The 26,051-nt window shown below is 48.3% G+C and overlaps 15 protein-coding genes across 15 annotated transcripts; 5 read left to right on the top strand and 10 right to left on the bottom strand.

The window, feature by feature from the left end:
- Positions 1-617: 617 nt before the first annotated feature.
- EV420DRAFT_1049078 (uncharacterized protein) lies at positions 618-2,784 on the bottom strand. Its single transcript, XM_060465525.1, has 9 exons — positions 2,300-2,784; positions 2,120-2,250; positions 1,863-2,060; positions 1,549-1,811; positions 1,410-1,495; positions 1,302-1,350; positions 1,179-1,249; positions 1,066-1,122; positions 618-1,012 (listed from the first exon to the last, which is right to left on the bottom strand). The coding sequence occupies exons 1-9, from the start codon at positions 2,388-2,390 to the stop codon at positions 858-860; spliced, it is 1,101 nt and encodes a 366-aa protein (XP_060335653.1). The 5' UTR covers positions 2,391-2,784; the 3' UTR covers positions 618-857.
- A 1,290-nt stretch (positions 2,785-4,074) lies between these two features.
- EV420DRAFT_1638082 (uncharacterized protein) lies at positions 4,075-4,605 on the bottom strand (the record flags this gene model as incomplete). The annotated part of the gene is made up of 1 exon (XM_060476794.1): positions 4,075-4,605. One exon carries the CDS (start codon positions 4,603-4,605, stop codon positions 4,075-4,077), a length of 531 nt encoding a protein of 176 aa, XP_060335652.1.
- Positions 4,606-4,713: 108 nt separating this feature from the next.
- EV420DRAFT_1760541 (uncharacterized protein) lies at positions 4,714-5,793 on the bottom strand. The gene is made up of 5 exons (XM_060480627.1): positions 5,579-5,793; positions 5,393-5,522; positions 5,206-5,338; positions 5,114-5,149; positions 4,714-5,060 (listed from the first exon to the last, which is right to left on the bottom strand). The coding sequence occupies exons 1-5, from the start codon at positions 5,725-5,727 to the stop codon at positions 5,005-5,007; spliced, it is 504 nt and encodes a 167-aa protein (XP_060335651.1). The 5' UTR covers positions 5,728-5,793; the 3' UTR covers positions 4,714-5,004.
- On the top strand, positions 5,789-9,232 carry EV420DRAFT_1516825 (POP1-domain-containing protein). The gene is made up of 15 exons (XM_060471965.1): positions 5,789-6,028; positions 6,088-6,134; positions 6,185-6,234; positions 6,283-6,397; positions 6,451-6,541; positions 6,598-6,675; positions 6,742-6,839; positions 6,880-6,902; positions 6,955-7,438; positions 7,516-7,577; positions 7,630-7,675; positions 7,766-7,795; positions 7,848-8,663; positions 8,715-8,854; positions 8,904-9,232. Exons 1-15 carry the CDS (start codon positions 5,893-5,895, stop codon positions 8,995-8,997), a joined length of 2,310 nt encoding a protein of 769 aa, XP_060335650.1. The 5' UTR covers positions 5,789-5,892; the 3' UTR covers positions 8,998-9,232.
- Positions 9,233-10,656, bottom strand: EV420DRAFT_1516823 (uncharacterized protein). The gene has a single exon (XM_060471964.1). It carries the CDS (start codon positions 10,603-10,605, stop codon positions 9,478-9,480), a length of 1,128 nt encoding a protein of 375 aa, XP_060335649.1. The 5' UTR covers positions 10,606-10,656; the 3' UTR covers positions 9,233-9,477.
- Positions 10,657-10,733: 77 nt separating this feature from the next.
- EV420DRAFT_1048855 (uncharacterized protein) lies at positions 10,734-11,945 on the top strand. The gene is made up of 6 exons (XM_060465524.1): positions 10,734-10,790; positions 10,839-10,883; positions 10,930-11,023; positions 11,076-11,097; positions 11,150-11,225; positions 11,272-11,945. The coding sequence occupies exons 1-6, from the start codon at positions 10,763-10,765 to the stop codon at positions 11,853-11,855; spliced, it is 849 nt and encodes a 282-aa protein (XP_060335648.1). The 5' UTR covers positions 10,734-10,762; the 3' UTR covers positions 11,856-11,945.
- Positions 11,946-13,833, top strand: EV420DRAFT_1048798 (C-3 sterol dehydrogenase). The gene is made up of 6 exons (XM_060465523.1): position 11,946; positions 12,004-12,284; positions 12,339-12,664; positions 12,719-13,538; positions 13,589-13,636; positions 13,698-13,833. The coding sequence occupies exons 2-5, from the start codon at positions 12,093-12,095 to the stop codon at positions 13,634-13,636; spliced, it is 1,386 nt and encodes a 461-aa protein (XP_060335647.1). The 5' UTR covers position 11,946; positions 12,004-12,092; the 3' UTR covers positions 13,698-13,833.
- On the bottom strand, positions 13,558-14,902 carry EV420DRAFT_1048758 (uncharacterized protein). Its single transcript, XM_060465522.1, has 2 exons — positions 14,047-14,902; positions 13,558-13,994 (listed from the first exon to the last, which is right to left on the bottom strand). The coding sequence occupies exons 1-2, from the start codon at positions 14,630-14,632 to the stop codon at positions 13,891-13,893; spliced, it is 690 nt and encodes a 229-aa protein (XP_060335646.1). The 5' UTR covers positions 14,633-14,902; the 3' UTR covers positions 13,558-13,890.
- Positions 14,903-15,444: 542 nt separating this feature from the next.
- On the top strand, positions 15,445-16,707 carry EV420DRAFT_1638075 (uncharacterized protein; the record flags this gene model as incomplete). Its single annotated transcript, XM_060476793.1, has 5 exons — positions 15,445-15,942; positions 16,001-16,201; positions 16,254-16,488; positions 16,542-16,573; positions 16,639-16,707. The coding sequence occupies 5 exons, from the start codon at positions 15,445-15,447 to the stop codon at positions 16,705-16,707; spliced, it is 1,035 nt and encodes a 344-aa protein (XP_060335645.1).
- A 116-nt stretch (positions 16,708-16,823) lies between these two features.
- Positions 16,824-17,393, bottom strand: EV420DRAFT_1516809 (uncharacterized protein; the record flags this gene model as incomplete). Its single annotated transcript, XM_060471963.1, has 6 exons — positions 17,350-17,393; positions 17,280-17,295; positions 17,206-17,223; positions 17,131-17,148; positions 16,963-17,078; positions 16,824-16,908 (listed from the first exon to the last, which is right to left on the bottom strand). Coding segments are annotated over exons 1-5 (169 nt in total), but the record flags the coding sequence as incomplete, so codon positions are not given.
- Positions 17,394-17,801: 408 nt separating this feature from the next.
- EV420DRAFT_1048631 (cytosine deaminase) lies at positions 17,802-18,979 on the bottom strand. The gene is made up of 6 exons (XM_060465521.1): positions 18,721-18,979; positions 18,502-18,664; positions 18,269-18,450; positions 18,099-18,213; positions 17,992-18,047; positions 17,802-17,938 (listed from the first exon to the last, which is right to left on the bottom strand). The coding sequence occupies exons 2-6, from the start codon at positions 18,629-18,631 to the stop codon at positions 17,903-17,905; spliced, it is 519 nt and encodes a 172-aa protein (XP_060335643.1). The 5' UTR covers positions 18,632-18,664; positions 18,721-18,979; the 3' UTR covers positions 17,802-17,902.
- On the top strand, positions 18,942-21,243 carry EV420DRAFT_1725460 (NCA2-domain-containing protein; the record flags this gene model as incomplete). Its single annotated transcript, XM_060479821.1, has 6 exons — positions 18,942-19,386; positions 19,472-20,155; positions 20,385-20,590; positions 20,638-20,689; positions 20,740-20,887; positions 20,941-21,243. The coding sequence occupies 6 exons, from the start codon at positions 18,942-18,944 to the stop codon at positions 21,233-21,235; spliced, it is 1,830 nt and encodes a 609-aa protein (XP_060335642.1). The 3' UTR covers positions 21,236-21,243.
- On the bottom strand, positions 21,052-22,481 carry EV420DRAFT_1048485 (uncharacterized protein). Its single transcript, XM_060465519.1, has 2 exons — positions 21,649-22,481; positions 21,052-21,594 (listed from the first exon to the last, which is right to left on the bottom strand). Exons 1-2 carry the CDS (start codon positions 22,415-22,417, stop codon positions 21,245-21,247), a joined length of 1,119 nt encoding a protein of 372 aa, XP_060335641.1. The 5' UTR covers positions 22,418-22,481; the 3' UTR covers positions 21,052-21,244.
- A 57-nt stretch (positions 22,482-22,538) lies between these two features.
- On the bottom strand, positions 22,539-24,357 carry EV420DRAFT_1048558 (glycosyl hydrolase family 61-domain-containing protein). The gene is made up of 10 exons (XM_060465520.1): positions 24,000-24,357; positions 23,826-23,949; positions 23,704-23,769; positions 23,531-23,638; positions 23,409-23,475; positions 23,338-23,356; positions 23,247-23,284; positions 23,048-23,200; positions 22,951-22,991; positions 22,539-22,890 (listed from the first exon to the last, which is right to left on the bottom strand). Exons 2-10 carry the CDS (start codon positions 23,901-23,903, stop codon positions 22,660-22,662), a joined length of 801 nt encoding a protein of 266 aa, XP_060335640.1. The 5' UTR covers positions 23,904-23,949; positions 24,000-24,357; the 3' UTR covers positions 22,539-22,659.
- A 103-nt stretch (positions 24,358-24,460) lies between these two features.
- EV420DRAFT_1618352 (glycoside hydrolase family 61 protein I) lies at positions 24,461-25,903 on the bottom strand (the record flags this gene model as incomplete). Its single annotated transcript, XM_060475330.1, has 10 exons — positions 24,461-24,478; positions 24,537-24,594; positions 24,647-24,845; positions 24,896-24,955; positions 25,005-25,083; positions 25,136-25,176; positions 25,229-25,413; positions 25,466-25,668; positions 25,726-25,791; positions 25,841-25,903. The coding sequence occupies 10 exons, from the start codon at positions 25,901-25,903 to the stop codon at positions 24,461-24,463; spliced, it is 972 nt and encodes a 323-aa protein (XP_060335639.1).
- Between the last annotated feature and the right edge of the window lie 148 nt (positions 25,904-26,051).

The raw sequence follows: 26,051 nt of genomic DNA, 5'->3' as shown, positions 1-26,051 counted from the left end.
TTGCGCCTCAGATACATACATACTTAGACATTCGTGTTTGATTCTTGTGTAGGCGAACCGGTCTGGTACCTCTAACTGTGGGAAGAGTAGCGTTGCGTTTGGTGTTCTTTCGTTATTGCCTATATGTTAGAGATCCGTTGTTTCTCCATGCATGCATTCGAGAATTCGTTCCCATGACCATTGGATCAGTCACTTTATATTGGGCAGTGTGAAGATTCGAGTGAAGAGCGGTGATTGCTTACAAGCTAGCTATCGAAACCGAGTACTATCACAGACGTTTACATACAACTTGACAGGAAACGCGCTTCTTTTAGGGGTGAAGAGAGTGGTCTGAACCTCGTCGTAAACTAAGTTTTGCCGGAACTTGAGACGATAGAAATTCATGGCGGTTTATGATAGGCTATTTCGGGGATCTCGGAATGCCTTCTACGCCTCGAGTCAGATGCTTCCTTTCTCATTCACAAAGCCGCAATAGACTATGCCACAAATGTATACAAAGGTTGTAAAGGCAGCGAGTAGCACGTTTTTAGTGGTGCTATAGGGCAAGAACCTCGGTGGTCACCTCGCCCGAAAGTACCTAAGGAAAATAGTATCGAGTCTCTGCGATCTGTAGACATACAAAGCGTCTTCGTCGTCAACGAAATCTCAAAGCTGTGCGTGGAGTCTCTGCCCCTGATTCCGACATACTACCGTACGCTCCTCAGGGATTTCGTTAAAGGTGGTTGCCGTTGTAGTACAAAGAACTTCAGGCTTACGCTTGGAACGAAAAGAAATCACCACTAATTTATTGCCGGGGTATGCTAGAACGCAAGCACAAAATTGGAAGATAAAAGAGACTTCTGAAATGGCCTCAACGCCTATGCTGCCGCCGCCTTGCACTGGGTATCTTGCGCATCACAGTCACTTACGCTAATACTGGCACCTCCGCTATTTGCGACGTTGGCACAAGCATTATGCTGGATGTCGCACGACCTGGTGAGAGCAGCACCAACGTTGAGGAAAGAGTCGGAGCCTAAAGTAGCAGATTTAGTATGTGACTGGTGAGATAAGTCATCAAAGTATTACCTTGAACCACAAATCCTCGGCCACCTGCTGTCACAGCAGGTGCAGCTGCACCCCCGACTGTAAATTTCCATCTGAGTTCACATAACTTGCTAGGACTAAAAACTCCGACTCACGAGCTCCAGTAAAGGTCTGCAGATTACCGCCGGTCGTAGCAGCGGCTATAGAGGTAGCTACTGCAGCGACGCTGGAAAACAAAGGTAAGCCAAAATACAATTCAAAGCGAGGCATCGCCGTACGATGCAGTAGCGGCGGAGTCAGAGCCTGCTGAGACGGTGACAGTCGCGGCTGAAAACAAATGAGAATTATTGAAACAAGTTGAAAAAGGTCAGACGAACCAGACGCACATGTAGCATCTGCTGTAGCTGTGGCAGAATCAACAGACGAAGAGGCATCAGCAGCATTACTGTTGCTCGAATTGTCAGTGGCGCCACTACCGTAGAAACTTTAGTATATATGCGCAATCATGCCAGGAGTCGAATGCACCTCGCGCTGACCCCCGCAACCGCAGCGTCAATTTCATCAGCAGTAGCGTCTTCAACCAACAGATTCTGGGTGAAGATACAGCCGGTAGCATCGTTGGCGTCGTCGCAGGTGTTGCCAGCAGCAGTCGGATCTCCGATCTGACCAGGCGCGAAAGTGCCAGATTTAAGGGCATCCTGTGGGTCACCGCCGACAGCAGCGATCTGCTTTGCCAGTTCCAGGACAATAGCTTTGTTCACGGCTGCAGCATTGTCTGAAGCGGGGTCCTATGGCTCTATCAATATCATTACCGAAATTATAGCCAAAGAGAAACCAGCCTGGTGTTGTTGAATGGCAGCGATTTCGGGGTTCACGGCTTGGATACTGGTGCACGCGTCAGTAGTCGCACCGACGGAGCCTGAATTCCTCTCCAAAGCTCGGTAGATCAACGCAGCAACCATCCCGTCGACATCTCCCGCAGCCTTCGCGTTCGTGAAGGCTTGGTCAGCGGTGGCTTGTTGGAGACATGTCGCATCCTGATCCATAGTGATAAGCTTAGGTTCAGAACTTCAGAACACTAGCATGAAATGCTTACAGCGATGTTCCCCGCTCCGGCGATGGCAGCAGCGTTACCCAAAAGACCAAATACTGGGTCTTGAATGTTGTCAGGATTATTAAGCGCCAGACTTGCCCCGACAGTAGTTAGGAACTGTTCGTGAGAATGCTCTACGAACAGAGTGAGTATAAGTGTGCCGTTTAGAATCAAAACATTTACCCTGAGGCACCTCTCGACGAAAAATGGGCAGAGCCAAGGAAGATACGGAAAGCGAGCCAAGCGCGAGGAAAAGGGTCTTTGAAGAGATCATGTTGTAGAAAAATATGACCGCAAGATTAAACGAATGAGAACGCCCGCGGCTAGGAAATGCAGGGGATAAACAGGAACACTCCAGTGAAAAAGAAACGTCCTACAAGAATGAAGGAAAAGGAAAAAAGCTTGGATCTAGCAAGAACCTGTCTTGACTGGCAAAGAAAAGAGTGGAAGAAGGTGAAGGGAAGAGATGGTAAACTTGGCCTTATAAGTGACATGCTGCACAGGGGTGTCGCTTATCCATCCCATGATGCAAGGAATATTCGCGGTTGCTATGAGAGCGCATGCCCAAGAAATACCTCCGCAGGCGGCGAAATACAATCATGATCTTGAAGTTCGTCGTTAGCATCTAGGGCAGATTAGGTATTCTTGTGTATCGCTGTCGCTCCTAGTCACACCTAGAAACCAATTGCGGCGCAAGACATCCGAATGAAGAATGAACAGGCCCGCCCCTCTTGGTACTTTCACCTTGATTGTGTCAGGCAACTTGAATTCCGGCACGAGGATCGTCCTGGATTATCCTAGCAATGATTTGAATCCTCATCTCCGATCAACCTGAAATTACCCTAAGTTACCCACGCTGCAGCCCGTGCGTGTGAGTGTGCCTAGCAAAAGGAGTTGTGCCAGCTCCGGAAACCAGTAAAATAGTGCATAACGTTGTCTCGAAGGACGACCCGCAATGTTCTATAGGCACCGGGAATGAATTTGGCCTGCCCAAAGGTTGATCAGCGGCAAGACAACCGTAGGGGGCTTTATCTCACCAAAGCTAGGTTCGATACCAGCCTACCTGTCACTTGAAACCTGGTCGTTATTCCGTCCTCATCCCCTCAAAAGGAACTACACGGCCTCGTCAGACTGGTTCGAGTCTAAACCAAAGCCGGAATGATAGAAATTGTTGAGCATCAGCACGGATCGCACGTAAACAGATACGGCGCTGATGAGCATCAGCAATCTCGCGAATGTCTGGTGGACATCATTGACGGGCTCCAGGCCCTTCATAGTCCAGAAAATGCGATTAATACCACAATAATCCATCTCTCTTTGGGGAAATACACGCTGTGAGGCTTTTCTGCCTGTTGGCTTTGAACCACATGCACTAGTTGACTCGACCTCGATATTTCTATAGCCGGTACAAGGTCACTCTGCATCTCGACTTGGGGTATGTTCATGGTTTAAGGAAGAAAGAGATGAATGACTAAGCTGCACGGACTCGGACGGCTGGCATAGACTCACCCCAACGATCGAAAGATGCAGGAGCGGCGGCAAAATCGGCAAAAGGCCACTGAGGTACAACGATTGTAGTAAGAGCAAGGTCGACTTTGATGCCACACTGTTATCTTCTGCTATCCAACAGTAGGGTAGCGATCAGACTGATGGTCGAGATGCAAATAAGAGCATCCACAACTCGAAGGGAGCGACTGACGGTGTCTACCGATGGTCGCAAGAGAGACATCCCACACGAGTACGCCTTAGCCCCAGTCGAGGCCATTATGCGCCAAGGTCGCCCAAAAACTGATACATATGGGAATTCAAGTCATTCGCAAAGATACACAGGAAACAACGAAGGGGGATACAATACAGCAGCAACGCACCAAGACGAAATATGGCCCGCAGAGTCGTTAGCAGGAGAACGTAGGCTCACATTTAGGCACTGGCAGTAAAGATATCCGTGACAATCTCCTTCATCTTATTAAAGCCTTCCTGAGACAAAATGTCCAGATCCCACTCCCTTCCAAGAAGTTGCGCGGTAAGATGCGGTTCGGATCAGGGCGGGCTTGATATTCCGGCTGAAGAGTGCCCGTGGCGACGTCCCCACAATAAACTCGAAGTGATGTTCCGAGCAGGCTCAAACCCCACAAGCGGGGCAGGGGACACTCTGGCATCATGGAATCGTACCGGCGACGGATCTGCTCGTCGGCTGCCAGGCGGAAATCGGGCCTACCAGCCCAGCCATCATCCTTAATTTCAGCGATTAACATCGGTTGGCACTGCTCGTTGAATACCACGATAAACACGATACAGTCAACGGCGTCGCGGGCATTCAACTCGCTAGGAAGATGCTGCGGCGCGACGAAGAACCGGAAGGAGTTCGTTCCGAAGCAATAGTTGAGTAGTTTGTCGTACGGGCCGTAGTATCGGTTTCCAAAGGGCTGGTTTTGTTGACGACAGATGGAGAAGATTTTGCTCAAGCCTTGGGGCCAGTTAGTGTCCATGGAGAAGGGCATGATCCTTAAAGTTACACACGTCAGCGCAAGTCAGAGTTTGAAGTCCTTCGAGACTTACGAGAGCTTGAGTAAGTATGAGTTGGTGAACGTCGTGGCCAAGTTGCAGTTAATCGAATTTCATCTTCGATCAACCTGTGCCAGCTCCGGAAACCAGTAAGATACGTTGTCTCGAAGGACGACCCGTAGTGTCCTATAAGCACCGGGAATGATATTTGCCTGCCCAAAAGTTGAGCGGCAAGACAACCGTAGGGGGGTTTATCTCATCATAAAAAACTAAAGCTGGAATGATACAAATTTTTGAACATCAGCACGCCAAGATCGCACGTAAACAGACATGGCGCAGAGGCGTGAACGCAAGAGAATGTTAAAGGATCTATAGGGTTTCTACTACACTGTACGAACAGAAGTTGACTCTTTCTTTGATAATGAGTGCAAGTCTTGTTCTATTATTGAAAGACAGTCAGACAGTAACGAGACAGAGACAGAGAAAACTCACGAATACCCCACACGTGTGTGCGCAAGTCCAAAAATTCTGTTGGCCAAGATAAATCCATGGAACTCGTGCAACATCTGTTGATGGTTACTTACCAACATGAAGACCATCGTAAAGTTTCTTTAGCTCGGCGCGAACCCTTGAAATGTCCTCCTTAGAGGCAGAAGCGTCCGATAGTGCTTTCAAGTCCTTCTCAACAGCCTCAATTCGCCTGACTTGCGCGGTGACCTGTGATGGTTGCTTCAGCGGCCTCGTCGGACGTTGGGGAAGAAAGAAACACACGGCTTCAGTGCTTAGCTGTAGCTTCTCTACGCTAACTTGAAGGGCTGCCGATGCTTGCTTGAATTCTTCTAATAGGTGATACGCCGCGAACGAAGAAGCTAGAGAGAAACCAAAGAGGAAGCCGACAATTCTGCGAGGACATTCAGGAAACTCTCCAGATGTAAGAACAACGAAATGCGAACGCACCCGCCGCGAAATCCTCCTATTGGTTTCTTTTGAGGAATGCTGACAGGCGTCTCGTTCATGACTACCCTCGTCGTAGAGAACAGACGAGAACGGCAGACTAAAGCATTCGTTCTTGACACCGATGCAGGTCGGAGCAGAAGAGAGGCCATTGGGATAATATAGACGGGCTCAACGTCGACGTTGAAGATCGGAATGTGTCGGACATGTGACCGGGGAACTCGCTCCTTTCCTTTCTTCAGATAGAATCCAAGCGACTTACATCTCTCAAAGTTCTTCCTTCCTTTCTTTTCTCAACGAGTGGCGACGCAAATGATATGGCTCCGAAACGTGCAAATAACGGCGAAGGCCTCTCTGGACGCGAGAGAAAAAGGCTGAAGATGGCTGATGCGCGTACAATTGCAGTTCAGCTTGTACGGACGAACGCTCAAGCAGGACCTTCTAGAGTGGACAGTGCGCATTTCCAAAGACAAGGCCATTAGTCGTATTCCTTTACTGATGTTGTCCGGCAGGTATGGCCCGTCTTCCAGGTGTTATCGATGTCGAGGCGTTCACAGAGGTTCCACCTTTTGTTCTTCGACGGGATTTTATTTGCTGACATTGGACTAGGCTCGCTCATTTGAGATTAATGCCATGCAGAATGCTATGAAGACTGCAAGGTAAATAGCATTCGACTTCAAACTTAATCAAAGCTGACAATCGATCAGCTCAAGCTCGACTCAAAGGGCGTGGCAAGCCTTGCCGCGACACTTACGTCGCAGAGCTGCTAGCCACGATGTCCGTCGTGTACCAGTTCGTTTACGCGAAAAGGCAAAGGCGGAGGCGCGTTGCTTGCTTTTGCAGCTTGGATCGTATCCTGACTATCCTACTCGCAGATGGATGCCAAAAAGGTCACCAATCGGCAAAAGCCAAAGCGTGGCAAGGATAAACGGGTAACTAAAACCGAGTCGTTCCTGAAGCGTCAGAGTAGGGCTTCATTGCGCTTCCATGTATGAGGCGGGTCTGATGTTTTCATCTTCTAGGGGACAAAACATGGCTAGAAACACACCTCTGGCACGCTAAAAGAATGAAAATGGAAAATATGTGGGGGATACCGACTGGTTCGATTTTCTACTGTATTATTTGCAGAAAGGTTTGATTCCGTTAATAGGCGGTCCATCCGTCAGAAAAGGCGTTTCGTCCATCTCATCGTGCCGCAGTCCGAGGGTCAATTCTTCACGATGCATCATACCAGTCTTTGATCGAATTGAAAGGCCCCCAAAACGTTCTCATAAAAATAATGGACAACTGTTGTGACCCTTCAGGAATTGAGTCCGGGTAACAGACGGTACATACCGTTCGTATCTTTTATCAAAAGTTGATGCGTTTATTTCTATTAGGTACGTTCTTGGTGCGCGCACCTTATCCACACACCTATATTCGCCAACTATGTATCCCCGTGGTCTCATCGCTCCCATCACCGTAATGTGGAGACCATTCACTAGGGATAAACCCGAGGCGGCCGAAGAACCGGAAGAAAGCAGCACAGAACCGACTCAAGCAAAACGAAAACGCAAAGGGAAAGGAAAGGAAAAGGCGATCGAAGAAACAGATATTCCGCTGAACGAAGAAACGATTCGCGTGGTCTGGATTCGTTCTCATCCAGCAACCCATGATGAGGTTTTCAATGCTCTTCAAACAGCTGCCTCATCGGTATTGGATGGAATCAAGAACGAATCAACATCGGATCAGGCTGTAGACGTTGAGATTGCTGACTTGAGAGGAAAAGTTAACATTTTTGAAATCATGGGGCCAAAGTCTAGTCAAGTACTCAAAGGTGCTTTACAACCTATTGCCTCCGACGACCGAATCAGTTTCAAAGAGGTATAATTACTCCACACCGTTGTCGCCGTTATGTTGATCACTTGAGCAGTTTTGGTCCTCCTTGGCTGATATTCCAGACTACCGGTAGTTTGCCTCGAGGGATGATAGTTGGGTTTACTGTAAACGACCCACGGCTAAGGTTCGCGTGATCTCTAATAGTCTTTGCATTGCTTTACTGAGCCTTATCACAGGTTTCCTCCAAAGAACGCAAAGCTTAATGTATCCACTGCCTCGAATGTGCCTCACTATGCCCTCATCCGCACTTGGCGCAAAGCGACATCTGGGATGAAACTGCTCGGAATGCTCTGAAGACTGCCTAAATACAAGAAGAAGGATCTCGATGAAAGGCGCTCGAAGGTACTTCTACATATACTCCATCTAGCATGCTCTTATATACTCGCTGTGATAGAATGCTATCCCTGGAACTAACCTTACTGCCCTCCGTCAGGACGACCGTGTTCCTGTCGTTCTCATCCAGCGCTCGTTGGAAAGCCCCAGCTTGGCAAGTGTACCCAATGGTGAAAGAAATCGTGCCGCCAAAGACAGCGAGGCCATTCATGGCTGGACGCTGATCATTCCCGCCGGGTGGTCCATGGCATTCTTTTCTTCTCTCATATACACAGGCACTCGTGTCGGCGGACAACGTGAATGCCAATCACAGGCATTCGAATCAGGAATCTCCTACTTTCCTCGAGACTACCCATTCACAACTGCGTATGAAAAGCATGCCCAAAAATGCGAGTCCGAAGCCAAAGAGAGCTGGGAGCGGAAACCTCCGGCGAAAAGACCGAATTATGAAAAACTAGGAACGAAAAGTCCTTGGCGTGCTGATTGGGAAACGGTTTTGGGGTTGTCGGAGGGGGGCGTGGGCGATGGCTATGTCACTACGCAGAGGGAGGAGGCAGGCAAGGCTACTCCTTGGCTTTTACGTGGTCCTACGGCTATCATCAATAACCTCTCAAAGCTCTTCAGTACCGATGTTAGTCTCCTAGCTGAGGTTAATCGAATTCGATCGAAACGTAGTCTTGGACCTCTCGACAGCGCGATCAAGTCTGAAGACTTGCTGAAAGGAGCTTTGGTTGCTGTCAGAGTCAAGATGCACAAGAGGGGTTCACCGGAAGATTTGGCGGTTATATACTCCATGTCTGATGATGAGCTGATGAGCTGGGAAAAGTCAACTCGGAAGTCGATAACAGATCTCGTGGAAGATGACAACGGTTCGGAGGTGAGCATTGCTTAGGATCGTTGCTTTGTTCCTTGTCTGAAATACTATCAGGAATTGGGATACGCACCTGAGTCTTCGCCTGTCATCGGGTATGTGACGACCGGTCATTTCTCGCTCTTGCGAGGGGAAGGGTTTGCGCTAGGTGCTGTTCCGCTAACAGAATTCTTCGAGCTAAGAGAACAGGCGCGAAGGTGGGTCTTTTAATGTTCTGCGACTTTCAGTATGTGAAATTTCCTTCAGATTAAACAAATCAGAGACAGTTGTCCCGGTCAAAATACGCAACCCGGCTTCAGAGTCTTGTCGAGCAGCTTACATACAAGTTACAGATCTATAGTTTTAAATCAAATTAGAGTACTGTCCTTGTGTCCTTGGCGATCGTACGATACCGGAATCCGTAGTTTTAATCAATACTTATACTGCTATTACAGGTTTGCGATCACCCGTCTTTTTGAGGAGAGGCGGTAGTTTCAGGTATTGGACAATGTCCGCCATTCTTGGATTGCGGTGACCAGTGATGATCCATGAAGCTCATTCCTGCCAGTGTGTACCGTAGGGCGAGAGTCGCGACATCCGAATGCGAGGTTAGAGTTCATGAGTCCCGAGAAGAGACTTTTACGTAGATTTTATAATAAACACCGCATTATAGGAACATTCATGAAGCTATTACTAACACTCGAACCAGTCAAACAAGATATTTGTACAGAGAATGACTTCCAGAGCATCTGAATATATAGAGGGATAAGTACTCGCACTAGGATGGTATATCTAGTGAAGGATACAATATCAGTCAAGAAACACGCAGACGATCTTCCAACTATTGACCACTTGACGACCCAGCCGCGCCAGAGCCAGAAGGTCCTGGTAACAGGCTATCATACGCCGGTGGAATTTCACTAGGACCAGCATCCTGATGCTGGATGACACCGCTTGAGCTCGCGTAACGGTCATCCGGATTAACGACGCCCATGTGCTGCCTTGCCTCGCGTTCTTTAGCCGACATTCCACCCACGCCGCTCGAAGATGGAGCTGATGAAGGAGGAGCCTGGACCTGCGGTTGGGGCTGGGGCTGGGACTGGGGCGGAACCCCGGGTATCAAAGACTGTGGTATCGGCGTAGTATACGGGTTGTACAGCGTAGGGTGCGGTTCGGCTGAATACTGCGACATCGGCGGCGGGGACACGGGCGAGGCATTGTAGTAGTTCCCATAGCTCTGTCCTGAGCTTCCATGGCTGTTCTCGGTGCTCGCACTCATAGGGAATGGCGAGACCACTCCGGCACCGATGTCCGTCCCGCCAAGCCGCCCGCCCATGCCATCGTCCTGATCTACATTGACACCAACGTCCGGGGGCCGCGCCACCCTGTCGGGGTCGAAGTTCCCATCAAAGAGGTCATCGAAACGCTTCTTTTGGTGGCGTTTGTAGAAAAACCAGACGACAATGAGGATTAGGGAAAGACCGGCAACACCGCCTATAGTGCCACCCACTATGGCACCAGTATTTGATGGTGATGATGAGGAAGAGGACGAGGAAGAGGACGAAGAGGATGCGGGTATGGTGGACGTGGATGTCACCTGCTGTCCATTGGATAGGGTAACGACGATTGTAGTAGCGATAGCAGACGTTTGTTGTTGGGTATTCTGTGTACCACTTTGTCCGGAACTAGCATTGCTATTGCTCTGGCTCTGGGTAGCAGAAGCTTGCCCCGAGGTTGCGGTGTCGGTTGCACCAGTGTTGGTCCCGGAAGTGGTTTCACCATTGGATGTTGTCGAGCCTGTGGGTTCTGCACTGGTGCTACTGCTGCTGCTCGTGGGACTGCTGCTGCTACTGTTGCTGACCTCTGTCGAACTCGACGACGAGGAAGAGGAAGAGATTGTAGAGGACGAGCTCGACGTCGCTGAAGTCGTGATGACCCCAGTAGCCGAGGTCGTTTGTGAAGACGACATTGGAGGTAAGAGTTTTTGACGTGACGGTGAAGGAGCAACCGCGTTATTACGTGCAGGACAAGAAAAAACCGGTTTACATATTACCGCATAGGTCATGCGATGTTCGGCCCGGATCCTGATTAGTCAGCAGTACAGCGCTTGACCAACACCCACCAGGATGTACCCTTTATTTGAAGGACGCATGGGTAGGCAAATCATGCGCATTCCTGTGCCGAATTAACCTTTTTCGCTAGGCTGCTTTAGTCCTTCTGTTTCCAAGGCAATTCTTTGGGCCTGGGGTAAGCCGTGCGAGGCTGACGCGGTAATGAGTTAACAGAAGAACAGTACAAAATGGCGGCACCCTCACTCATTCAGTTCAAGACTTTCACCGCGCCGATTCGTTTTTCTGTAATGGCCTGGAAGATCCGTGGCTGGAGAAGTGCGTTATTACGATCCTATTCATGTCGCACAATGCATTTATGCTCTCACAGGCTACTTACTAGATCATTCATAGTTTGCTTCCATTAGCAGGATCCGAAACTTTATTCTGATTCGTGAAATATAGGTCATACATTCGGACTGGATTCTCAAATCCATCTCGGAGAAATTTCTCATGCCCATCTCCAAATACGTACTGGATGGTACATCTCATTTCACCGACACGAAGCTCTGACGAACGGCCTGCAGATCTCTTTGATTCCCGCAAAATCACTTCAAACCTTGCTGAAGGCCAACATAATAGACCTCAAACCCCTGTTGTACCTTCAAGGACCAAGGTGGAAAGCTGGCGAGCCAACCTGATGAAACGATCCCACGAAGATATCGAAGATTCCTTTGCTTCTATAGACTTGCATCCACCCAAGAAACCGAAACTAGAGTCAATGTCAAAACCTCCTCGTGCTTCTACGATCTTGGACACTCTTCCTCTGCTCGAGGCTCCGAAGCAGCAGTTCAGCCCTCCGCAATCGCCTCCCAGACACATTGACCTTCCTAGACGCCGACTGCATCCTATCGGTACCGTCGAAACGTTCAAGAGACAAATCAAGGTCCCTTCGTATGTTATCATCGGGCTGTTTTTCGTATATTCTCTTGATGAAACCGTCAGTTCTCACGAGACATTCTGGACTACTTTGCATGACGAATATATCAAACCAGGGTCGACCCAAATACCTATAACTGCTATCCTGAAAGCACCAGGGCCCGTAGAGTTGACTCGATTCGTGCCTCGGAAGTTCTATCGCCAAAAGGAGTTTACTGCTAAGAAGAGATGATTTCTAGTGCTTGTTCTGGCTTAGCTCTGATATCGAATTGCTTGTCTTCCATCTCTCTATGTATGCTATGTATTAGAATGCTGAACGACCTGTATGTATTTTTGTAAATTAATCGTGCAATTTTTATTTAAATAAAAACGCGAGAAAGTGCACGTGTCACGCGTCACTCCACCAGCGCGGTTCAGTATCGTCCGATGTCCTCTTGAACCTTTTCCCCCTACCCTCTTCGAAGAGATAATGTCAGCCTCCTCAAAAGACGTTTACCTCATTATTGGAGGCAGTGGATTTTTAGGCCGGCATATCGTGAACCAGCTCCTCGAGAGAGGCGACAACGTCTCTGTTTTCGATATCGTGCAGAGATACCACGACGTGCCTTTTTATTCTGGGGACATCAGCAAACAGGATCAAGTCGCAGCTGCTTTGCGAAAGGTATATTTCCTATCCAAATACTGCTGCTTTGAGCTAACAATTATTCCCTTGTAGAGTGGTACGACCTGCATAATTCATGTTGCCTCTCCTCCACACGGCCTCAAGGACCCCTCTCTGTACTGGGGAGTCAACGTCGATGGCACAAAAGCAGTAATAGCTGCTGCTCAAGAAACCGGCGTCCGTAAACTCGTTTTCACCAGCTCTGCAGGAGTAGTGTTCAACGGGTCGGACATTGTCGATATTGACGAACGGTTACCTCCTCCCGAAAAGCCCATGGACGCATATAACGATTCCAAGGCTCACGGTGAGGCAGCTGTTCTGGAAGCCAATGGTAAGGGAGGACTATTGACTGTTGCTTTGAGACCTGCTGGAATATTTGGGTGTGTGCCTGGTCCATCTCTTTCGCAGTCGCAGTTCTCATGGTAAACGAGCAGCCCTGGAGACCACCAGGTCATGGCTGGCCTATACGAAGTATACGAAAAAGGCCAAACGCACTTCCAGATCGGCGACAATACCAATATCTTTGATTGGACATATGTTGAAAACGTCGCTTATGCACATCTGCTTGCCGCAGACAAACTCTCCCTTCCCGCACCTGCCCCACCATTTGACGAGCTACCCGAAGACGAGAAGAAATCATACAGTCTAGAAAAGCTCCCCGAACTCACACCGGCCGAAAAGAAAATACTGGGGTACCCTCTTCCATTCATTGACTTGACTACAGGCGCTCGGCGGGTACCTACCAGCGACGCCCGGCCACTAAGCCCCTACACAACACCGACCCCCAATGCCGAAAAGCTCTCGACAGCCTTCCACGACCCCGAATCCGCCTCTGCTTACCGTCCAGTCGTCCGAACACGCTTCGATGCCCTTGGCGACTCTGCAGTTGCCCGCTCCAAACTTCTTCACCCCAACCACAGTCCCCTCGCTGTCGCTGGTCAAGCCTTCTTCATCACCAATGGCGAGCCTTGTTACTTTTGGGATTTCATGCGCGTCATATGGCACGAGCTCGATCTCATTTTTCCGGATAAGCGGAAGCCAAGATCACCTTTCGTCCTGCCGAAGCCGGTGGGGATGGCTGCGGCGACACTGCTGGAGTGGATTGGGTGGGTTACTGGGAGGCCGGCTGCACTGACGCCGTTCAGGGTGACGTATAGCTGTGCGTCGAGATGGCATAATATTGAAAAGGCCAGGAGGGTTTTGGGGTACGAACCCAAAGTGAGTGTGGAGGAGGGTGTGAAGAGGATGGTAACGGTATGTTGTCTTCCCTTACTTTGGAACAATAGCTAATTTTATTTTTGCAGTGGTGGCGGGCGGAATATATAGCAGGGAATATCAAAAGAAGGCACTAGGTGTTACTTTTTGATAAGCGCTGGATCATGATACTATTTATCTTATTATGCTTGCATCTAGAATATCGTGGAACGTAACAATCATGTCTACGGCATCATAGGTTACAAAAATTACATGTGGCTACTGTTTCTACAAGTTCCGGAAGAAGAACAATAAGGTGAGTGCTGAGGTAACTACGATGGATAGGGTAAAACAAGGACGAGAAAGCAATGCAACGAGAAAACAAGACAGCGGTATGTAAGCAGAGCGATGACTAGAAGGAAAGGTGATATAATGTCCCATAGCGATGATAATTGAATGCTGGAGAATCCGTGATAAAATGAATAAAAATGTTATGCGCCACAGTTATTCGACCTCCTGCGAGAGGTGACTTTTAATGTATATTTTCTTCTCTTTGGAGATCCCTTGCCTTTATCGCGTTTCCGATGGGTGTTCCCTCGACTGAGCAGTGCAGCAGCCAACTCGTACTGGAGTAGGCAGTCGGGATCTTCCTCAGCTGGGGGTATGTAGATAACAGGCGGATATTCCTGCTTGACCACAGGTGGCTCAGGCTCGGGAAGGGCGAGAGACGGAATTCTGGGAGGGAAAATATCGAAACAACTGCGACGCGACAGGATAAGATCGTTCATGCTCTGATATGAGCTAGGACGGGCGTGAGTGATACGGGGGACGTCCATTCTGAATGGGTCAGAGAGCAGCAGGTTGGTGTAAAGAGCAGGGGGAGGGGCGCTACAGACATGAAAGAATGTGCCCTCGGGAAAGCCTTGCGCACTAGGCGGTGGCGGGAGAATGGAAAGGCGCTCGAGGTGGCGGGAAAGTTCTAAAGGGGAAGGTGGAGAAGCTGGTCTGTGTGCTGTGGATCCAATCGGAGAAACAGACCGCAAGGACGGCGAAAGACTCCTGCTTCTGAGCAAAGGCGAAGACCCAGAGCTAACCCGGTGGGAGATGGAGGCATTACCGCTCTCTGTCACTCTCTGAGGAAGGTTGAGTTTCATTACGGAGAGTATAGTTGTTCGTGGCGGCGTTAATTAAATTGGGGGCATATGCATCTTTTTGGCATGATGAACAGTTTTATAGAGAAGCTGTCAGAAAATTGAACAACGGAAATGTCCTAGAATCGCATTGTTCCTTGATGTGTGGCTGAGATGCAGTAAACGCCGGGTATGCATTGTGCAGTAAGAGGTAAGTGTATTCTTGTTTCTGCTTTGATCGTGACTTGACCATAGTAGGTATTCTATAGTCAAGCACTGATGTCAAGATAGATCTGGTGGCCCGAAAAATTTACGGACAATTGTGATAAGCGTCCATAGCTCACAGCCCCGGTTCACGTAGTAAGAACTGAGTAAAACGACGGAGACATAGTATAAAAAGTGCGAGGCAACGGACGCGGGTTGATTTTGATCCCGTTTCAACCAAGAGCACAATAGCCGCAAAGCGAAGAAGGGTCCCTAACCCAATTATTGTAAAAAGCAGAAGGGTCAGTTTCGGAGGTTTTGAAAAGAACGTCCGTGACATCCGGATTTCGGGACCGGACCGCCATGCGAGTCTCGCGTGCACTCGTTTCGGGTGCGACCCGCCAATCTGCTTGAGGGTGTGTTGGTGCATAGCAACTGACCTATTACAGCTTTCCCGTTGACATATTTTCCAATTTTCTTTTACATTTATAAATCTTGCGGTACTTGTAGTCTGACCTTTCTTTCATCTATTCAGGCCAGCTAGCAGTAAGATTCCCACCCTACAAATTCTTGGTGAGCACACGTTTGTTCTCCCTGAGTTAACTTGAAAGATGGCTGATAAAGGCACAGCAATGGAATTAAACCTTCCAGTCGATCTATACCGATGCATTGTAGAGCACTACTCCCAGGAGGATCGCGGGACGCTTCTCTCCTTGATGCTCACATCGCGTGCATTCAACTATGAAGCAGAGCGTATCCTGTATCGATCGTTCAACAACTTCTGCAATATCACCACACAAAAGCTCTTTCTCAACCGCGTAATTTCGTGTCCACGCGTCGCCAAATTCGTCCGGAGCTACAAGCTCTTCATCACCTTCACTATCGAATCATTATCGGAATTTCTGACGCTTTTACATACCGCTTTTCTTGCATTTGACGAGCTCAAGTACCTCGGGTTTCGAACCCTGGGAGGCTCGTCCGCTGCACAGATCCTCGCAGGGTGCACGTTCCAGCTCGAGGAGCTTGACTGGGATTGCTCTTGCGATGAAGACCTTATCAAATTTCTGTCGACACAGAAATCACTCAAGTCATTTGTGAGCTGCTGGGATCCCTTCCCGTATTCCTCCACCGTCTGTGGATATCGTTCCCTCTCTCACTTCCCTCCGAGGGAGATACGGTCTGATACAGACGTTCCTTCCTGGGCGGAAGATTACGAATCTGGACTGGATACCAGACCTTGATGATCCGGAACCAGACCCTGCCCTTCTTGCTGATTCTCTGGCCAATGTCCGTACGATGACGTTTGGAGGTTACTTCATGCGTCCAAATCTGTCCACCATAGCTCAGTATCTCAGTCAAGTCAGAAACTTGGAGTTGAGGGGGGTGCAGGTACATCGTTTCTTCACTCTACCATTTTCTCCTAACGAAAAGAGATTATCAGGCAGACGACTTGGACTGTGTCCATCTCATGCCCAATTTAGAGGTGTTTAAGATTTCTATGCGGCCCGTTCTTGGATTATCGATCCTCCGGAGTGACCACAACGCCGTAGTCATCAAACTGTTCAGCGGGTGTGCCAAATTAGAGGTCATCACCATCGCTTCTAGAAAGCACGACTTCTGGACGCAAGATTACAGGAAGTGGACCCGGAAGGACTTTACGGCTCATAACGGGGAGGGTGGGTGTTTCAATAACCGTTTGAATTTAACTGATTTTGGGTAAATCTATTAGGGACCATTCCGTGGACGGATATCCCGTATGTTGTAAGTGAACGGAAGCGTTTTTCAGTTGCTTCATCGTGAAATTTTGATACTAGCTCAGTGAATAGCGTCCTCAGGCTGTTTCACGAGTCACTATTGTGGAGGCTACGACGTATGATCCAAGCCCCAGCTCATGAACGTGGGAAACTGGTGTGTCTTCCACTGCTTTGTTGGTAATGTTTGCTTACTCGGAACTGATGCGCCGTATAGCCTTCACGAGTTAAAACGCTGTCGACCCGTCTGTCCGCGTCGGATATGACACACATATCATAATGGGATAATGGGCTCTCTATAATAATCGTAAGGGTAATAGATGCTGTATTATAGGTAGCGACTACCTGAATAGTCACATTTGAGAGATCTTCTAGTTATTGAATATATTGTAAACCTACGGGTAGGTCAATTCGCGCCGGTGCCCTCTGCGCCTGTCCCTTAAATCGGCCAAAAGATCTTGTAACCGCCGGCGTAACTTCACTACAAACTGGTCGTCATCTGAGGAGGGAGGAGGCTTGGTGTAGTATCGTAAGTTATCATTCATCCATACACAGAAATACCTGAACCAGTTGATCCAGAAGATACTGAGGTTTGAAATCTTAGCATTGAAATGCGCATCAAACCAATAGTACCCGACGCACCTCTGCTTCGTCTATTGTCTGTTACACGTAACTTCATATTAAGATTTGGTGACAAAATTTTCGAACAAACAAACCAGTACGATGGGTCCTCTATCATGGTAGGTAAGCTGAAAGTTACTCCTGGTGCGTTAACGGACTACTCGCCTATTCATTGTCTAGTCTAAGTGGTATCGGTCCAAGGTGCGCTGCTTCGGCTGACTCAGCTCCTAGGTCCATCGGCCATCTCAGTCCGATGACTTTGCCAGTCCGATCAACGCCCGTCACCAACATCATCCGGCTTAGAAGCTGTCGATATAGCTTGCTACATAGAAACCTTCCTTATACAGGTCTAGTTTACATTGGCACATTCCACTTCTGGTGGTGGAAGATGCTAGTGTCTTTCTATAATTTGCTATCCAACGATGAACGACTCGGAGGCGAGCGCACGACTCAAGAACCCAACAAGGATCTACTGAAAGAAGCAAACCAGTGCAGAAATTCGTACAATAATTGCTAAAATGTTGGAGGCTATTCAGCTTGTCACCGAGGTTGAACAGCCGTCCTCGAACCGAGACATCGTTGGGTTTAAGTTTGCAGCGACCATGCGAAAGGCTTCGTTTCTTGTTCGTGTGCAAACGATGGACATGACTGGACCATTGGATTTCTCTGGACCAATGACAGGATTCTTTAGAATAGCAATGACCTTTCTCTGTGGAATTTATGCTTCAGTAGGTTCTCCGATATCTTCATTCCACTTTCCAGGCAGCAGTCAGCAACGTAAACCAATCAGTTAATAATAAATCCTACAATTTCCGGATGTTGCTGAATAAACTGTTTCATCATCTTCCTAGGCTCCTCCAGCCCTGGTAAGTGAATTAATTTCTAGGTGGAATGACCAGTTTAGATATACGTGCCTAGGTTGATGACTTCGACTCCCCGTTCTTTGAGAAAGGATTCTGGTCCGGTGAACGTTGTGTTCTCACCAATGACGACTCGTGGAATGCCAAAAAGAAGGCATGCGCCGGAGCACTGCAGCATACGTTAGAGTCGGATTCTAATACACGAGGGACTTGGACGTACTGACCATCGGACAAGGCGATAGAGTCGTGTACATTGTACATTTGGAGTAGACACTCGACGGCAGGCGTCCAGCAGCGTCCAAGCAGTCTGTTTCACCATGCTTGATAGCACTATTCTGCTGCACCCTTCTGTTACGCCCAACAGCGATAACTTCTCCGCTTTCGTCGTCTATCAGGGCAGCTCCGACTATAAGGAAAGTTAGACTTTGTATATCAAGGAAGTATTTTGACACCGTACTGGGAATGCCGCCCTCTGCAAAGCCAATTATAGCTTGGTTGATGGCATGTTGCATACCCATCAGGTCTCGATCTGAAGGTGATTGAGTCGCGACTGTCTTCTGCTCAACATTTCCGCCTGAAAGAACCATTATCGGGGACAGAAGTCTTGAATTATGCGAAGGCTGTAGGGAGATGCCAAAGTGATGAAGGAGAAAGGCTGAATATTAATGATAAGAACCTTTAGCCGACGGCATTAACGGCAAGCCGCTCTTTTTATCTAGCTGCGGTATTCATATGGGATAGAAGGATTATTATCTCAAGTTGGACCTCTAGTTTCTGGTGGAAGATAAAGGTGGTCAAGGGAGGTAAGTGAAAGACGGTAGAGGTCAGGTCACGCCGCGATTGCGTGACCGCGACAGGTCTCGGCTTGTGCTACTACCACCACCTCATGCAGGTAGCATGAATCCATCTGCCTTTATCCAGCACTACACCGCACCTCTCAATCAAGAGGTCCATATATTGGGCGCGATAAATCATGTTTCCAACCGAGATATCTTCGCCATCGCAGCTTTCCAAGATACAGCTCGGAAGCAAAAGTTGCGATCTCTACTAGCTTCCCTCGAAAATCCCGCCGCTGTATCGCGTCAGGTGCTTGACGATGCCATAGAATTTTCCATTCAACTGCAAGAAAGGACTCAGATCTCGGGCCTTCCTGCCAATGCAGGAGACAAGGATCAGGAGGAATGGGCCTTACAGCGCGCGGTCGTCAACAAGGTAGCGGTCGTCTTATATGCCCATTCTATGGACACGTTTCTCTCGGAATCCATCGAACTGGAAGATGAAGCTGAATGGTGGGCAGACGTTGAACGTTCTTGGACGAATGTTTTTTGGTATCTACTTCAAAGTATGTTCATCTTTCAAGGCCCTCCGTCAATCCAATTGCATGGCTACAGCAACAATAGCGCTCTGATAATCTTTTCAACTTGCAGCATTTCCCGGCCGATGTATTAACGTTTGGAAAGTCGTTCTGAACGCAGTTCAACGCGAACATCCCTCGCGATCCACTTTTACCGCTCTTCGTCAATCCCTGATACGGTCTCCCTTCCAGCCCTCTATTCTTTTATCTTCTCTCTTTCCCCACACCGCGTCTCAAGCGTCCTTTTCACTCTTCTTGCCATTGTCCACCACGCCCGTCGGTTTTCTCCATACTTTCAGGAGTGCCGTTATGCAATGTCTTCATTCATTATGGCGGTTCACTATTATGCCGCTGGAATTGACCAGGACCGAATGTCACCTGAAGAAACGCGAACTACGTGACATGAGAGATGAAAGAGCCAAAATCCTGGGGAATCTTAGCATCTTGAGACAGTCACTTGCCGATTCATTCCAAAGTCTTCAAGATGGAGACGAATATCTGGTATCTGATCTTTCCGCCTTTGCAGGGGTTCTAAAGGGCGTGATTGAAGGAAAGACGCCGTCGGACGAGTTTCAGAGCAGAGCCTCGACGCTTTCAGATTTCCGTGACATCCAAAATATCACCCTCCCTTCATGCATAACTGCCTACATGACTACTCTGGAAGAGCGGAAACTCCGTAGACCATCTCGATTCGTACAGCTATGGCCCGAAAATTTTCCTGATTCCTCCTTTATTGGCATACACCATCCCGTTCTCTGTATGCTTCTCGAGCTAGTCTATCTCAGATGGCATTGGATGCACACGAGACATGTAAAGAGCTTCATTCTTGGATGGCTCGTAGAAGCCTTGCCTGGACATTATCCATACTGTTCGTGCTCGCGGCGAAGATGGGGTCATTGTCCAAAAGGAAGGCGTAACGGCATGACCTTGAGGTAGTGCGGACAAACCTTATCATCATCATTCAGGTCACTTAGATTGTTCTCCAGTCATTGGAACGAATGACAGTGTCAGCTTGCTAAGGAACACTTGCATTACGGCTTCAGATGAGTTAGCCGAGCTCTCCAAACAAGTCAAACTGGGAGACATCACGCCTGTCCTCAAGTTGTATGAAAACGACATCCGAAGCCCCCTCAAATCTGTGATAACGGGAAATCTCCTTCGGACGCTGTTTATTCAAGTCCAGAAAGCGAAGGTTTACGGCATTTTTGTTTCCCTTAGTCGTCCCTAACCCTTATTCAGGTTGATATTGATCAAGCTCTATTCGGAATTGACAAACTATTGAAGTCGCAAGGTCTGTAGGTGAATTGTGTATGACATGCTGATTCTGATAGAATTTTGTAGAGCTGACATTCGCGTTCGTCGGTGTGGCACCTGCCTTCGGGATTGTCTATCTTCTTGGTGGCTACATCAGCAGAGTCTGGGCTGGTGGTCGAGGACGAGGTCGGTATGGTGGGAAACATAAACGTACCGGCGTTTGGTTCATTATGCGGTACGCGTGTCCTAACGGAGTTTATTATGTCCCGTTCATAATATCGCCTGCAGACGTATCGAGCGTCTTTTAACGTCTGGACCGCAACACGCTACCTACGGCCAAGGTGTCTCGCCCCTTACAGCCGGCCTACTTCTAGTGTCCGTTGCCCATCTCCGTGCATACGGAGAAAAATATCTTCCTTCCCGTTCCCGACTCCGTGAAGGGTTTTTAGAAGATGTAGAAGATTTGTCGAATCCCGAGCTTGACAGGCACGAGAAAAGAATGGTGGTTGAAAGAATGTGGAGGAGTTGGGGCCATACCCTTGGATGGGGCAAACTTGAGGACAACGAGGGATTGATGATATGAACGGAATGTTCATAATTCAAATTCTATATGGACACCCCGGTCGACTAGTCTGGGGACCTGAGTCTTCACGAATATTGCAGCCTTTTTCCAGAGTGACGAGTCCATGAAGAAACGGAATTTGACTGTTCGTATGGAAGGAAATTGGGAAAGGATATGGTCTACTTGGGACCATGGAACTTTTCGGAGAACGTCCACGGCATGTGCCATTATTGCGAAACGGACACACTCCAAGTTTTCGGACGTTATTTGCGATAGGAGGTCTGTTAGCCACGGCAGTCCACTGATGGCAGACATCCCATCTATGTCCAGAGAACGCAAGTGAGTGTTAGCAGCAAGGTTGAAACACTCTGCTGCAAAGACTCCTGATCCGCACATTACTATTAACTGGTTAAAATGCAAATAACCATGCTAACCTGGCCGGGATCGTTCAGTTTCAGGCTCACATAATGATATGTGTTCAAGCGAAGGACCAAGCAGGTGTGCAAATTTGCCTATGCTTTCCATGTTCGCACTGTACACGGATGTAAAAGTTGCAGAACGGATGTTTACGGTGTGTCTTGTAAGCCAGTCCAGTAGAAAGGGAAGGTACATCTGATGTACGCTCAGCGTGGAAAGCGCTGGAGGAGGGATAATCATGGAATTCGTCACCACGTGTCTAGGATCTTCAATGAAGTCCAAACGCTGGACGTAGAGGGAGGTCATTCTTGGAAAAGAAGCTATGAGCTGCAATGCTTCCGTAGGAGTGGTGAATCGAGCGGAGAGCAAGGAAAAAGAGGTGACGTTAGGGAAACCGTTCAGCAGTGCTGCCCATGAGGACGGGTCGAACGTATCTGGAACGACACAGTCTATCGTGAGATTTGTGATATTGGGAAGACAACGCGACAGTGTGAGAAGGGCCTTGCTGAGCCAAAGATGCTCGCGAGGGTTCCGGCCGGTGCCTTCATGAAGACTGAGACTGTTAACGTATAACCCAATTTCTGTTGCTTCTAGGTAGAGAGATTTCAGGAATTTATCTGCCTGGGATGACGATAAAAGAAAAACTTCGTCGTAGATGTAATGGCGGCTAATGGGAACCCAGGCGCGACAAACTAGGCAGCAGGCACAGAACGATCTACGGTCATATCTGTTGAGGGAACCAATTATCTGCTCCCAAATTTCGATAGGGAGTATTGATAATGGCATTCGTGACAAGCCACGGTGGATGAGGTGGAAAGCAGGAAGGGTCGGAACCAACTCTCCGAGTCCGTGGTAAGCTGACAGCACTGCCACTCAAAGGGGGCGCTCAAAAGTAACGTCAAAGGGACTGAAATTAACTATATTTTTGTACAGAATGACATCGGTTGTAATGCATTTTGCAAAACTCGAGCAACAGTAACCTCATTGATCAACAAGTGAAGACATCCGGACCTTTAGGATAGACGTCCTTAGGAATAATACATAAGATTTAGAGTTGCAGATTTCATACCTGGGGGAGTATAGCTCGTGAGACCGAAAACAGACGTGATAATGCCCGGATCTGCGACTAGAATACAGGTTGAGTGCTGGTACTTCACATACGGGTTGAAGAATTTACTAGTGTATGCGCCAGGGAAGCTGACTGTGGCCGGACTAGCAAAGGAAGTACTGCCAGAGATGGAAAGTTGTGCGCAGCTCATCTAACACAAACATAGATCAGTATAGGCACCGCGGAGTAAGGATAGTCATTGTTAGCTCACGAAAAATTGGGCACCGGGGTAAAACGTGGCGTCTAAGAGATCTGTCCGTTCGTGTTTAACTCAGAAAGGGTGGTCGTGTTCAAATCACAGTACTTACTGATGGATTCCGCCCTTAACAAATAGTTTCCGGACGCTAAACAGCTCGGAATTGTAAACGTCGCGTTTCCTCCATTAAGGAATAGATGGTCAGAGCCCCATTGGTGGGTCGTAGAATCGTATCCATCTTGCCATATTTTGAACCATTGGAGACCTGGAATGCGTGAGCAAAACGTCAAAGCGTGCAATGATTTGATTACCTGTAACGTCTGATTGCGTAGCGTCAGGAATGCTTGCGCTATAGACTTCTTGAGTGATTTGCTTAATCCAGAACTTGAAGGTCGCGCTTACAGATAAGCCAAGACTGGTCCTATAGAAGAAATGAGCGACAGAATTATTGAAGACAATTCCCCAAGCCTGACCTTTGTTCGTAGGATCCAGAGGGTCGGAGGGGTCGGGTCCTACATAGCCTGCGCTGGTGTGATGGAACTACATGAAAAACCATCTTGAGAAACGCGGTATTAAAGTCCAGTACGATACACACTTGTGCAGTGACCTGGTCACCAGCCGCGACTTTGATAACGTCATCAGAAACTGGCTGTATGAAGTTCGTATTGCATATCAAGTCGTCGCTGTTGATGTCGGTGATAGGCTAAGCACGCATCCGCGTCAAGAGTTAGCGTTATGTCTTGTATACGGCGCAAAGGGAATACATACGGCGTTGGATGAAGGGACCCTAACGCCGACAGCGTGCCCTTGATCGACGCCGTTAACAGATACGGCCTAGTAGAACAAGAATAAAGGTTTGTATTAAAGGTTCAGCACAAGGTTCAACCCACCGAGAAGACGGTCCTCGCGTCTGCGAGTAAGGCTGCAGTGGCGACGAAGAGGAAGAGCACGTTCTTTGCTTGAATCATGTTTCAATGTGTTCTACATTCATCGAACACACGACTTTATACCATCCTGTTCGTTCAATAAGAGGAAGCCAGCAATTACATGGATCTAGTACGTACCTTGAGAGCTAAAAGTAGCATCTTGACTTGCCAGCGAGGCGTCAGGACGACGTATGAATAGCGAAGATTCAGCGAAACTGACGTGGCTAATCAGTGGGGGGCCCAGTGACGGAGAAATACTTTCTTCTCCTTACCTTCAAAGGGTTATCGTTCCCAAGCTGGTATCATCGTTCATCTGTGGACCGAGGTTCTCGGTCTAGGACATGAAATAACGGCATGCCAATTGGACAGAGGTTCGAACGTTCAGACTCGGGGGTTCAAAACCAACGTCGTACGATGGTACCTCAGGCTTAGTATAGTACGATCACTGAAAGCCAACGAAATCTTGGCACGAGACAGTGATGTTGACATCAAGCACGTTATGTTAAACAAAATCCATTCAAAGTAGCAGCGCAAAATTACAGATGAGTATGCATGAGTCCCTACCAAAGTAAGGTTTGTAGTAGACAATGAGACGGAGTTTACAAGCACTGGCTATACTAAAATCGAGATTCTTATCAGTACTCAAGTCAGCGATCTTCAAGATGCGAAACATACATAGTCATTGAGCTTTGTGCACGTAAACGGCGAAGCACAATTAGTTGATCCCGTGTAACTGCAACAATTCTTTAGATTTTACGACAGTGATCTTAAATCAAAACACTGACGTTAGGCCACCGCACTGCCCGTATTGTGCAACAGTAGCACCGGAGGTCGGGGTTGTGGCAGCCGAAGTCGTCGTGGCAGCGGCCGTCGTAGATGGAGCTGGAGCAGTCGTAGAAGCGGCTTGGGTAGTGGTAGATGCTGCAGGAGCAGATGAAGGCGCGGGGGCGGTATTGTTACCACTGCAACTGAACACAGAAGGCCCTGGACAAAGAGATGTTCATAGGCGGATTTCAGGCCTGTGAATTTCATACCTGGAATAGTATAACTAGACAATGGCTGGTAGATGTTGATTGTTATGCCAGGGTTGGTACCTGTTTTAAGCGGTGAGACAGGTAAATGGGCTCAGAACAAATGCATTACCTTGGTATGCACCAGGGAAGGACACTGTTGCTGGTGACGTACTGCCGCCTCCTGTGATTTGAAGTTGGGCACATTCCATCTAAAGTTGAGAGTAAGTGTCCCGTTGAAAAGAAATCAGACATTGCACTCACGTAAAATTGTGCACCAGGATAGCTTGACGCGGCGTGCAGAGCTATGGTTGAGTAAGTAAATCCTTCCATATTACGGCTGGGAAAAACATTTACCAATGATCTCTACTCGCAACAAATATTGCCCGGCAGCAATGCAACTTGGAATAGTGAAAGAGACCTTGCCCTTGTTAGCTCTAAGGGTGTCCACAGCCCACACACCGTTCGAATAGCCGTCTTGGTAGATTTTGAACCACTGGAGGCCTGTTACTGAACTCTGAGTAGCGCTGGGAACCTTAGCTCTACGAATTAAGAGGGTAAGAACAGCTACAGATGAAGGAACGAGAAACTGACAGATAAGCTATGACTGGGCCTTTGTGAGAGGCATCAATCGGATCTGCTGGGTCACTAGGATCAGCTCCAGCCAAAGTGTGATGCCACTCGGCCGTGACCTGGGAACCAGCTGGAACAGGGATAATAGTGGTTGAGATCGGTTGGTGGTATGGGTTTATTCCACCATTGCAGATGATGTCGTTGGAAGTGACATCCATGATAGGCTTGGATGGATTTTATGAATACACAAGTCGTCGACACCAATTAGTGAAAAGACGTACACCGTCGTAATCGGGAACACGAATGCCGACCGTATGTCCTTGATCTACGCCATTGACGTAGAGCTCCTACGAAGATATTAGCGTCAGAAAAAACTGGTAAGTGACAAGAACATACTTGGAAGATAGTATGTGCCGAAGCACTTGCAGCGTAGAATAGAAGAATAAAGTATGAAAACATCGTGGATAATAAAAAAAGTGCCTTGGTCTTGAGAAATCTTGCGCGCATTAAGGCTACTGCTTTATACGCATATATAACAGAGGTACGTCAAGACTCAATTCATACATGTGTATGCCGAGGAGGTGTTGAAGGTTATTCGTCGGGACGC

The sequence above is a fragment of the Desarmillaria tabescens genome (assembly GCF_030435595.1).
Source record: "Desarmillaria tabescens strain CCBAS 213 chromosome Unknown EV420scaffold_6, whole genome shotgun sequence".
Taxonomy (NCBI): domain Eukaryota; kingdom Fungi; phylum Basidiomycota; class Agaricomycetes; order Agaricales; family Physalacriaceae; genus Desarmillaria; species Desarmillaria tabescens.
This window is presented reverse-complemented; position numbering and strand designations above follow the sequence as displayed.